The sequence below is a fragment of the Pygoscelis adeliae genome, unplaced genomic scaffold (assembly GCF_000699105.1).
Source record: "Pygoscelis adeliae isolate BGI_AS28 unplaced genomic scaffold, ASM69910v1 Scaffold38, whole genome shotgun sequence".
In the NCBI taxonomy this organism is placed as follows: domain Eukaryota; kingdom Metazoa; phylum Chordata; class Aves; order Sphenisciformes; family Spheniscidae; genus Pygoscelis; species Pygoscelis adeliae.
This window is the reverse complement of record NW_008825614.1, coordinates 2,343,952-2,356,653: the sequence shown is the minus strand read 5'-3', so window position 1 is coordinate 2,356,653 and position 12,702 is coordinate 2,343,952. Positions and strand designations below refer to the sequence as shown.

General features: G+C 41.0%; 1 protein-coding gene across 1 annotated transcript in view; it reads right to left on the bottom strand.

Annotated features, from left to right (window-relative positions):
• Window positions 1-12,702, bottom strand: part of ITPR2 (inositol 1,4,5-trisphosphate receptor, type 2) — a 234,126-nt gene that overhangs the window by 186,128 nt on the left and 35,296 nt on the right. Inside the window, exons 10-12 of the mRNA XM_009332815.1 lie at window positions 3,567-3,718; window positions 2,089-2,188; window positions 1,780-1,940 (exon numbers count right to left, since the gene is read on the bottom strand). Coding sequence (XP_009331090.1) covers window positions 1,780-1,940; window positions 2,089-2,188; window positions 3,567-3,718 — 413 coding nt within the window. The remainder of the gene's footprint in view (window positions 1-1,779; window positions 1,941-2,088; window positions 2,189-3,566; window positions 3,719-12,702) is intronic.

Here is a 12,702-nt window from a genome sequence, read left to right as displayed (position 1 = left end):
TTCCCTACTGACCCAAGAAACTATTGAAAAATGACTATATTTGTTCCACCCTTTGCTACACAAAAAGAAGATTTGGCAGAAGCGAGTGCTAAAAAGGACAGAGCCAGTAGTCATTCCTTCTCTCCTACCTTCAGAAAATGCAAAAAGAAAGTGGTCATTGCCTCCTTGTTACTAACATACCTCGCCAGGCATGCAGAGAGAAGTATGGATGCCCACGGATTTCAATGAATCTCCCTTAAAAGAGCTTGCAAACTTTTACAAACAAAACCCAGCACATCTCCTACCCTGGGGAAGCATCATCTGAATTTGGACAACATCTAGTCTGTAATTACTAAACCTGTAGGCATGTGGAAGTGGCAGGAAGATGCCCAGTAGGTTTTCAAAGTAATCTCTGGGAGCCAGACACAAAGCTTCCATTACCCACAAGAGGGCTGGGCTGTTCAGCTAAACTCTCTGAGTGAGCTTTAGCTTTAAAAGTCTCAGCCCACTGACGAAGAACAGCAAGGTCCCCCCCAACATAAAAAGTAGAAAAGGCAGATGTAGGATGGAGCAACCAGGAATAAACTGTTGGGACCTCTACTTACCTAAGCAGGAAGGTGATAAGACAGGGAGAAGAGGCTGTTTTTTTTTTCCCAAAGGAAATCACAGGAACAAACAAATAATGGCACTATTCTGAAACCACTCTGAAATGTTTTACATGTGTGTTGTACCAATCTGTCAACATCAAGATTTGACAATACTGGGCTGCAGTGACACAGCAGTGAAAGGTTAATATAGAGATGTCACACCTTGATTATGCCGTATCCCTCTCTGGTTCAACTCAATCATGAAATGGCCCATCAGCTTCTCAAGGCTGAGTACCAACACCCAGGCCATTACAGATCTGCCTGTTACGATAAATCTTCCACCTGATATTAAACCATCTGGTCTAATTACTACTGACAACCGACAGCAAAAATTCAGTTTTATCACCAAAAATTAACATTTTCAGCAAAAAGCTGTATATGATGCATGGTGGAACAGAAGTTACAAAATAACACTGCCAGAGATGCTGTCTAATACTCAGCTTAACCACAGACAGCTGAAAACAAATAGCAAACTACATCACTGGCAGTGGGATATATTTGGCTACAATGTACAACAAAATCCCTTAATTCAGGGGGGGTGTGAAGAACAGGCATTATAATAGCGCTACAGCTGAAACATGGATGAATACAAAGGGTAAACACCAAAATTGTGTAAAATAGGAAAAGAGAACAGGGAAAAATAGAAATAAGGAAGGAAAGGGACTATTAGGGCAGCTTCTCGGTCACTCTGAGACCTCCTTCTACTGCTCTCGCAGCATGAATGTGCAGTACAGTGAACACGAATCAAGAGTCCTGCCATGCTGCCCACTGTATAGATGGCTTTCTTGTACATGAGAATCAAATGCAATGGACCCCCATATTACCGCTCAGAAGTGGTTTATCAAAGGAAATTAAGACAAACACTTTGCATTTGCCCAGGGAGCTACCCATTTATTTATGTGGCCAGTGAGCTGGGGAAGTGCTGTTTACTCCCGTTTTACAAATGAGATACACAGACCAGCCTGAGGTGCAGCAAGGACGCTCTGACAGAGATGGAATCTAATCGCAGGCTAGCACTCTCAGCACTGAAGTGCCCCCTCCCAACTGCCTCTATGTCCACACGGATGCTACTAACTTTACCATTACTGTGATGCCATGATGTCATGAGTAACCAAACACCAATTTAGGAGGGAAAAAAATAAAACTCACTAACCTCCTTTCATTCTGGGTTATTGTTCCATTCTCCAGCTTTTTAACAGTTGATGCTAGAACCTTGTTTGCATCATTGGCAAAGTCCAAGTCTCTGACCTCAGACAGAGGAACTGATACAATGGCAAAAGCTTCCTTGTCCTCTTTTGTTTGGCACGTCCCAATCTGCAATAGTTTTTGGTTTAATATGGGTAAGCAATCCTCTTACCTTTATCCTAATTATTATGCATATTTTATATGTTAGAAGTGAGATAACCAGTAGAGAACTTCAGGAATGAATTTGGGATTTCAACCCCAAGACATATGTGTTTACCTTTAACATCACAGGCCTCTCTTCATCAGTGTCTATTGGAATGCTGGTACTAGTGACCCAAGTGTTAGTGCATAAATGCCTCAGTCGGACGTATGAGTTCCTAAAGGAGAACAAAGCAAACAACAGGTTAGATGGATCAGTCCTGAGCTAAAGCGGGCAAGGTGGGATGCAATGCAACACATGACCATGACACCAGCCTTGAGGGCACGAGTCACACCAGCCACTTGTAATAAAAGGGTGAGGGAGACCTAAAAGATACTGCAGTACCCTTTTCCCTTGTCTCCTTCTTTCTCACCCAGAACAGAGCTGCAACAAGAACAAACAGCATCTTGAGATTATGCAGAATGCTGGTTTTAAGTATTTATATAAGCCTAGGAGTAAAGTATTCCTTAAAGAAAAAAAATTAAAAAGGATGGTGTTATAAAATCCCATCTGAATAGAAACACATTTCATGAATAAAACCAATTCTTTTCTTATTATTTTTTTCTGCAAAGTAACGAACCCTTTCAACATGTCACAGCACAAAAGCCAGAAAGTAAAACTGACCATGGTTTCAGAGCTTCACCATTATGATCTACAAACCCTTGTTCCAGGGAACAAGCATTTACAGTACCAGTTCTCAACTGAAAATCAAGCGAATAAAGAGCAGACAAGAGATTCTTCTAAATTCTTTCCATATGATAATCTGTGGTATTATCAAAAAGCAGAGCTGAGAAATCAATTACAATTTTTACTCTGAATTCTGCTTTTTAAATATATTCACTGTGGTCTTCATTCATGCTCTCCCTTTCATGCTGATGGGCTTTGAGTATTCAAGTAAGCAAATTATCTGGCAAAACTTAGCATAGCAAATACACTTCAAAGCTGCATACATCAGTATTTGCGGGTACCCAGCTTTAAAATCCACCCTCATAACAACTAGCCCCAAGTGTCTGCATGCCCATTCAGTCACAACCAACACCGCGTGACTTATCTAGCCAATCTCAGCTAAGCAAGACAGTTGAAATTCCAAATATCCGCAGTTAAAACCCAGAAGCAACTTGCTGAATTCATTTGAATAATAAATGTGTTCAGTGGGACCGTGATATGTCAGGGAAACAGAAGCCCAGTTCACCATACATGTTATTTTGTTAGGAACAATTCAGTTAAATCTGTTAGCAGTACAGTTTTTTCCAACAGTGCACAGGGCTCAATTCTGTCCTCATATATATATGTGCAATATTTAGCCCATTATTTTTCTCTTCACAGACTCTTTTTAAGTGTCACTTGTTTTATCCTTATAATTATTTTACCCAGTCACAGCAGCTGTATCATATTTTAGGCATCCATTGTTTATCCGTGAACACTCCTCAAATTTTAACTGAAGGATAATACTTGCTCATGTTTGATTTTTTCTGCTTTACTCACCAGCACAATGCCAGGAAGAAACCTTGTCAATGCAGCACCAGTTTTTGCCTTTTTTTTTTTTTTTTTTTTACCTTGGAACCAGGCAATCAGCTCTCTGAAGAGTGGTGGCATCCAGTTCAAAGAGAGATGCGATGTCATTTCCATGTGGCACAGAGACCAAAGTATACATAATCTTCTCCCCTGCTTGGCGTTTCTTCTTTGAAGCAGGAAGGTCGCTGTCTCTCTGCTGATTAGGCACAAGGGTTATTTGCTTGCATCAGGGCCCATTATAAATTCTCCAATTACCTTGCGGACAAGTAATACATCTGAATCGTACTTTTTTTTTTTCTTTTTTACATTCTAGCAAGAATGTACCATGACTGGCTTTGGAGTGTGTAACACAAAGGATGCACTTTGCCCCAGGCACATGGGGTCTCAGACAGTCATTATAACAACAGCAGGTCACAAGCTACAGAGAGACTGCAGTACTGTATACATTATTACTTGACACCTACAACTTCAAAAAACCTGCGGTAGTTGCAGACCCTTCACTCCCAACAGATGTAACTACACAGTGCTGGTTTGGAAAGGGCCAAAGTTAAAAGAAGAGTACTAATGAAAACTGGATTTTTGAAAGGGGGAGAGGATTAAAAAAGTAAGCAATTTGCCTAATTCCACTGTTGTTTTATTTGAGTTTGCTCATTTTTTCCTCTCACATGGTCAGAATCACAGCAGCACGCTTTCCAAACAGCAAGAGCCAGAATATCTGCTCCACTAAGACCAATTTGCCATTGGAAGGGGGGGACACACACAAAGCACCAGCTAGATTGTATTAGAAATCTTAGCACAGGCTGATAATGCGTTGGAGGCTGGATCCAACATAGGTCTGAGTGTGCCCACTGAAACTGGAGAAGTCCTCTCCCTTCAAGGAGCCTAGCTTTCAAGTGACAGATTTACGTTGTGTTGGTGCCTCAAAAGAAGCGTGCAAATCTAAGGTGGCAATCTTCCTCTCACCATCTGCTGAAGGTCCACGGGAATTTTATGACCCAGCACCACTAAGCAGCCATCTTCATCTTTAGTAACCTACACATCTTCGTCTTCACAGACACCAAATCCTACCTTCCCTAAGCATGTATCATTGCTTGAAGGAGTAATTCAGAGTCTGTGCCCGTAACCACACAGCAACCAACAGAATTACTGGCGTAAGTAAAAACTGCTCCTCTGGGGTGTTGAGTTACACATATTACAAAAGACTAATAACCAATTAAGAGACTGGAAGCCCAGGGCCCTTCACATACACAAAATATATCATGGGGGAAAAAGGAGAAGAGGAATGAAGAAAGCCAAAAGAGAAAAAGCAAACGCTGGAAACCTGAAATACTATTATAACGATTTATAGTGCACCACAAGGGAAGAGATGTACAAAGCAACGTAAAAAGGCTAGACTGTACTCAGTTTGCATTAGTACCTTCATTAAAGCCAAACTGTAAGGGATAATCAAGGGCAAAGCTTTGATTATTTATATTGCTAATTGATTAAGCAACAAAATCAAGGATGAGTGAAACTATGTAAGAAATAGCTAGTTATAATCTCATTTCAAGGCACTTTTTGAATCCTTCCAAAACATCCATTTTTTCATTATCAAGCCTAAAAAAGGCCAGCTTTCCATCCCATTACTTCTATGAAGGACAGTGACAGTAGGAAAAAAAACAAGAAGAAATCCTCTCAGAAATTTTTCTTAGGCTCATCTAGTGATTACAGTATTGTCACTAGTTTTTGAGAGGAAGGCTTGCTGAGACAAAGGGGAACCATCTCCTGTGTCTTGCACAAGAGTAAACTTATCTGGCAGTCCTCACGTCCTTCCATACCCCACACCCAAAAATATTACAAAAAATTGCACATAAAAACTTAACCTGTATGCAACAATTGAGAAAACAGCCAAAATTTTTGTGATTTCCATACACATTTTGTTTTACGAACTCAGGATGAGACCCCAACTGGGAAAGCAGGCAAACTATGAGAGAATCCTCTTAAGAGCTTAATAGATGTGAGTCAGAGTCTAACATAAAATGAAAATCTACTTCCAAACAAAAATGGAAAACTGGAAAATCAGTTTAAAATTCAAGAGGTCTGTAAAGGGGTGAATGGCACAGGATAGTTTAAAACAGCATCCAGACTTCTTTGATATTTCCCATAACTTACATTCAAATCTAGTTAGGGTTTCCCAGAACTACCCACTCTACTGTAATTTCCAAACTGAAAAGGCTCGTATACAAAAAGGCAGGACACTTCATAATTTTATGCATTTTTTTTCCTGGGAAAAATACAGACCAAAATATGAAACCACATTCTACTCTGTGTTATGAAGTGTTTTTTTACTCACTCATGACATCAATGTCTGATCATCTCCAATAGGTCATTAAGCATGAGTATATACGCACACATGCACGTTTCTATGACAGAAGGCAAAATCAAAGGCAGGTTTCCTGTGCTTAAGTAGTTCATGCTAACCACTAGCTCTGTGGAGAAGTTCACCATGCAGTTTGCAGCTGACTCCAGTCATAGAATCATAGAATCATTAAGGTTGGAAAAGACCTCTAAGATCATTGAGTCCAACCATCGACCCAACACCACCATGCCCACTAAACCATGTCCCTAAGCGCCTCATCTGCCCGTCTTTTAAATACCTCCAGGGATGGTGACTAAACCACTTCCCTGGGCAGCCTGTTCCAATGTTTAACCACTCTTTCAGTAAAGACATTTTTCCTCACATCCAATCTAAACCTCCCCTGGCGCAACTTGGGGCCATTTCCTCTTGTCCTATTGCTTATTACTTGGGAGACGAGACCGACACCCACCTCGCTACAACCTCCTTTTAGGTAGTTGTAGAGAGCAATGAGGTCTCCCCTCAGCCTCCTTTTCTCCAGGCTAAACAACCCCAGCTCCCTCAGCCACTCCTCATCAGACTTGTTCTCCAGACCCCTCACCAGCCTTGTTGCCCTTCTCTGGACACGTTCCAACATCTCAACGTCCTTCTTGTAGTGAGGGGCCCAAAACTGAACACAGTATTCGAGGTGCGGCCTCACCAGTGCCAAGTACAGGGGCACGATCACTTCCCGACTCCTGCTGGCCACACTATTTCTGATACAGGCCAGGATGCCATTGGCCTTCTTGGCCGCCTGGGCACACTGCCGGCTCATGTTCAGCCGGCTGTCGACCAGCACCCCCAGGTCCTTTTCCGCCAGGCAGCTTTCCAGCCACTCTTCCCCAAGTCTGTAGCGTTGCATGGGGTTGTTGTGGCCAAAGTGCAGGACCCGGCACTTGGCCTTGTTGAATCTCATACAGTTGGCCTCGGCCCATCGATCCAGCCTGTCCAGGTCCCTCTGCAGAGCCTTCCTACCCTCCAGCAGATCAACACTCCCGCCCAAATCACTCACTAGACTCACTCACTAGTCACCCCAACAATTGCATAGATGCTATTGAGCAACAGAGTTGGCTCATCAGGCCTAAATCCCGCCAACCAGGCTTGGCACCTGTCAAATCAGACCTGGCATATGAGCAAGGGCTGGTTTTCTAAAAAGAAAGCCCACTTCAACGGAGGGAAAGACAGTGTCTGTAACACTGCTAACTGCAATGCAAAGCTTAGCTGAGCAAAATCAGAGCTACGCAATAGCTGTACAGCAGTTTCAGACTGGACTCCAGCACAAACCTCACAACTCTCCTTATAATGTTATTTCAGGATCTCAGACACAGCTCACAGCCCAATCCAGATTATGGGTGTTAAGCACGAGTTAATTAAAAAAAACATGTAACGAGAAGCGACCCTGAACTGGACAGCTCTGAAAACAACTTACATGTAAGGAGTACATGAGAGAGAGAGCAATACTCATCACATATGAACATACATGGATTTATGTCTGAATTTATGTCTGAGTGCATGTACTTCTGTGTGAGAGAGAGAACGCACACACACTTCCGCACAGAAAGTTTCTTATAATTAATTAAATTTAGTAAGCAGTCATCAGAATCTGCACTTAACCTAGCCATTATTGAATCAGCAGATGAGTCTATATGAGGACGTGGAAAGAAGTGAAAGTATTAGACTATTTCAAATTAATTAGACAATGTGACCAGCTCAGGAGAAGCACTGCATTCCTAAGCAGATGAAAACAAGATTACATTTGCTCAGGTAAGAAATTAGCATATGAGCAGATGCAGCCAGCAAAACCAGATTCAATGAAGAGAAGGGAGGAAAAGAACTGTAAAAGGTCTCAAGTGTAGAGAGAAGAAAATTCAACTTAAAGCAGTATGAAGAGGAAGCCAATGAACAGTTTCAGAGATGCTGGTGATATGGTCAGTGACAGTCAAGGAAAGCATTCCCAAGACTTCTTAAAAAAAAAAAAAAAAAAGCAGGTGAATTACATGCTAGGAGTATAGAGAAGTGCCAGAACTGTGGGTAAAACAATATTAGCAAATAGTAAATTCACTGAGAAAAAAAAATAGTTTTGATTGTCCCAAACTACTGGCAAACTAGTGACAGGCTGTCGCAAGTCAAATCCGATACATATCCAAGGGGAAGAAGGTGGAATCACCTTGCTCTGTCATGCACTGGTTAAATCGCTCACAAGGATGAAGGAAACGCACATTCCGCTCCTCTCCTGCCTGGCAGGAGTTGGACCTACACCTTCCAAAAGAACGACCCAGTCCAAATACCAGGTGGTACAAAGAGCAGAATCAGCCTGCTCTGCCTAACAAAACCTAAGCATCCACCCAAATAGAGGGCTGTTAGCCCCACACTGGCCAGCCACATTCTGCAACAGTAAAGCAAAGCACACTACTCACGCGCACAATGGGACTTTGCCAGGAGGGAGAACTGAAAATATCCCTACCATACAGCCAGCGGCACCGGCACTCTTCCAGGAGGGACTCGTCTTGGAAAGCGAAGGCTGAGAGTTCAAAAAAGGGAGTCCTAGCTCATGAAAACAAACAGCCATTTTGGTGAGCAGTGGAAATACTGATCCAGGCTCACAGCAAAGTCCGTAACTCCTAGGCTACCACCACTGATTTGCAGTGCATCATACTGATTTAAAAAGAAGCTTAACAAAAAACCAAACCAAAACAAAAAAACCCATACAGACATAATATAGTGTTTGCAATTTGAAGGGCAAATTTAATGTAACTGCAGACAAATCCCATATTGTAATTAGAGACAAAATGATCAGGTACAATCAGATTTGTCTTTCTTGAGACTTGTAACCCAGCAGATAACCCTTCTTCACAGCTCTTAATATAATTTGCTAGTAATTGTGACGTATCCCAAATCCCCATTATTCACCTCAACTGGGTATCACACCTAAAATTCGGGAGATTTACATGGAGTTTTGCTTATGGAGGGGCATTCCTTTCAAGTGCAAAAAGCAATACAAAAACATGACAGACCTGAAATACCTTTTCTTTTAGCAACCCAATCTACAATTCCAATTGGTAAAGACACCTCTTGTGGCATAGAGACAGACAAGGATAATGCCCTGCTCCTGAATGAATACATTAAGCTACACTACAGATTTCAGCAGAAATTAAATTTAATAGCAGCCAGAGTTCTGAAAATGCCTGTTAAATCCAGTACAACGTGGTATTCTCAATATGTTCACCCAGTTTAGGAGGCTCTTACAAAACCAGCATTTTCAGAGAGCGGTAATGTGAGCAGAACTCCACAGGTTAGATGATTAAAAAAATTCTATGTGAAAAGAAAGTCGAGTAAATTAATGGCCAGCCTTGCTCCACCATGTTACGAAGCCCTAGCAGACAGCACAGCAGTTAGCCTCCTATAACACCTTCACTGTTGACTCATTTGTGAGTCATCGCATTTTTAGCAGAGACATCACGTTGCAATTCTGTTGTTAGGAGCCAGAGACATTCTGTAAGAAACAATGTATGCACTTTCAGAGCTGATTCAGACCTGTGTGCAGCAGCAGAATAATAATAATGTGCCAGCATCCATGTCTCCCCTTCTGCCCCCAGCCTATCAAGTGGTCTGACTGCTGGCTTTATATAAGCAGAGACATTGCCATTTTAAAGCTGATGATTTCTTTTTTTTTTTTAAATGTTTTTCAGATTGTTTATTGCCAGGTTAATTCCTAACCAAGCTTTTAAAAAAACAATAAATTCCCCAAGCCTATTCGACTTGTTTAAACTGCATCACCTGCGTCCCATATTATAGAATATTAATTAAACAAACTTAGTTGCTGGAAGGTAAAATAAAATAAAAAAAATAATTTACAGTGTTTATCAGGAAAAAAAAAAATCACCTGAGTTGGAAGAAAGAAAGAAAACATTGAACTGCAGAGTTGTTTGGAATTCATAAATATAGATGAACAGAAGTCAAAGGAGGTATGTCAAATTGCACCTAGAAGTCCATGGTAGAACTGTCCGACTTCTTTACAGGAAAAGTAAATGCTTACCAGTCTCAATCCTAAGAAAAATCTCAACAATAAAAGCCAGTTTGGAACTGGTTAGGATTAGCACACTCTCATGAAACTGCAGACAAATGGAGTTAAGGTACCTATCCAAAGACAGCCTTTAATACAAAGGCACTAACAAATGCCAGGATCCCAGCTGTTCTTGACATTTCCCCAATGTTTATAGCGTTCTTCTGGATGCTGTACATTTCTGTGATTAGAAATAATAGATGACTTTGAAGCATAAAATACACCAATTTTGGCTTTAATGGGAGCTGTAACATAGAGCACTGCGTTTTGTTGCACGATACACTAAAATCTCCTAGACTTCAAGAGACGAAGAAGCCTTTTTTTGATAAGGCCTTTAAATCACAGAAAGGTCTTCCCATTTTTAAAAAAAAAAATCTTCTGGAGTTCAGATGTGAGAAAAATATGTATAAAGAATATTACTCAACTCATTGTAAGGCCAAATTTTACCAGAAATAAAAGCAGTGTTTCACAAGACAATTTGGCTGGATTCTCAAGAAGCAGTCCATAAATGAGCAATGAACCGCAGTCTAAACGTAGCTTTAGTGCTTGGGAACAAAAGTTCTAGCTACTTCCAGTAATATTTATGTTCTCTGGAGCCAAAACCCTTCCAGACTTTTAAGTCACTTGAGACAAGGCAAAAAAAAATGCACTTAGGCAGAACCTAGGTGCCTATGCCCACTACTGCACCACAGAAAATCCTTCTCCATTGCTGCTTCCTAAAATTCAGTTGCCTAAGCAACTGTGATCAGGGCTTGTAAACCAGGCAGTGAACATGCACAAGGAGCCCTCTCGCACATTTAGGAGTTAGGGGTTGGCACGAAATGCACAGATGGCTGTGCCGCCTTTAAAACCCAGACAACAGAGAAGGAGCTGGTACCCTTTTATCCAACAGACTAGCAGAGAAAAGAAAAACACAGGCTGCAGGCCCAGTTTCTTCCTTCAGCTGAAAGGACTCAAGTATGCATCTCCCATTTCCCTGCTACTCAGACTTCAAATTTTGCTGGGGTAGGTCCACTTCCACCTCCCCCTCTAGAGCAGATTTACTTCACAGGCAGTATTTCAAAATTAATTGCTTCAAAAGATGAAAAAGAAGATGCCTTTGCAGTGAATCAGTTAGGCATTCACCTGGCAGAAGAAACACTAGATGAAAACCACAGAGCAAAGAAAGTGTGCGTGCTCTAGGTTATGGGCATACTGGATACAAGACTGACATAGCTGGCCCTTAAAGAACTCCAAATACTATAAGATTCTTGTACTTTTTAGGGATAATTCAAAACACTGCATCATTGTAACATGAAAGAAATTCCTGCACAGGGATGTGAAGCTTTTCTGCTCAGTTGCTCAAGGCCAGAATGAAGGTTTAAAATAGCCATTGCTGACTCATTCTATTTCCAACAAGACTATAAAGGGGTGAAGGATCCAAATGGATTTCTACCATGCTAAAAGTGCCTGTAGGCTTGGATTTACATGGAGGTGTTACCAAACGTTGTTAGGAGTTCTTTCACAAAACATTTTTCGCAAGAAAGTGCTGACTGAGTAAACTAAAATTTCCACAGAGACATCAGTTTTGATCATCAGTCAGTTTCGATTAAATTTTCACTGGAAGTATTTGTCTAAGCTGATTTATCTGATCTGGATTTTTGGTTGAAACCAATACCCAGAAGGGTTAAGCCAAACTGTTAGAGAAGTCATCTTTAACATTCATGTTCAGATTACTCTTGTGCCTTCTTCATTACCCAGTCCAGGGAATATTTAACTATTTAGATGAACTGGAATTGCTACAACTGGAAACCCTATACTGTATCTAAATTAGTATAGTGTGGTACAATAGGATTGGATCCTTGGTGATGAGGACCTAACATCTACCCTATACACATTTTCATAGGCTTACTTCAGACCAGCTGCAGTCTGGTTTTCTGGGCTGGGCACCCATGAAAGGTTGGAGCACAGTAGATACATTCCAGAGGTGTGTGTATCTTTTTACTTTCATCCAACAAAATACAAGTTTACATGCTCTGAGATTGCTCTGCAAAGTGAATTGGAGTGTCTTACATAGGGAATAATCAGGAAATTTGATTCAGAAGTGCCGTCATTATGTGAACTACAATGTTAATGCAGATGCACGTCTATGAGACGAGCTCTACTGTTCACAGAGCAAGAGCATGAACCCAAGCACTTCCAAGCAAGCACCCTACTCACTGAGGTATTCTAGAACTTATCTCAATTTCCATTTGAAAGCTCCAAGGGCTTCAAGTGTCATTCCAATACAAAAGAGAAACAGCTGGTGGAACTTCCATATTTTCATGAGAGAGAATTCTCATTTCTCTGGACAGCTTAGCTGTTATTGCTATATTACCATTAATATCAAATACCAGGGAAGGTGGAAGAACAATGTTGCCAACTCCTACAAAAGCCTCCATTTTTATTAAAATTGCAGTCCTGAAGGCATGTGATTATGTAAGAATCTTGGGTTTCATTTCATGAAAAATAAAAAGTTCTTCCCCATGCAGAGAAAAACTTGAAAATGTGTCCTCTAAAAGAACAAAAGCCAGAAGGCAAACACAGAAAGAAATTAAACTGATTTTTTTCGAAGAATATCTCAGCGTTTTCAAAGCAATCTCATGAATTTGATGGAGGAATGACTCTTTTTTGGACTATTTGTTGTCTCGGTAACAATAAGATCCCCCCAGGGTTTTAAGTCCGATTCCTTCACACGTTATAAACTACAACATGTCTGGCC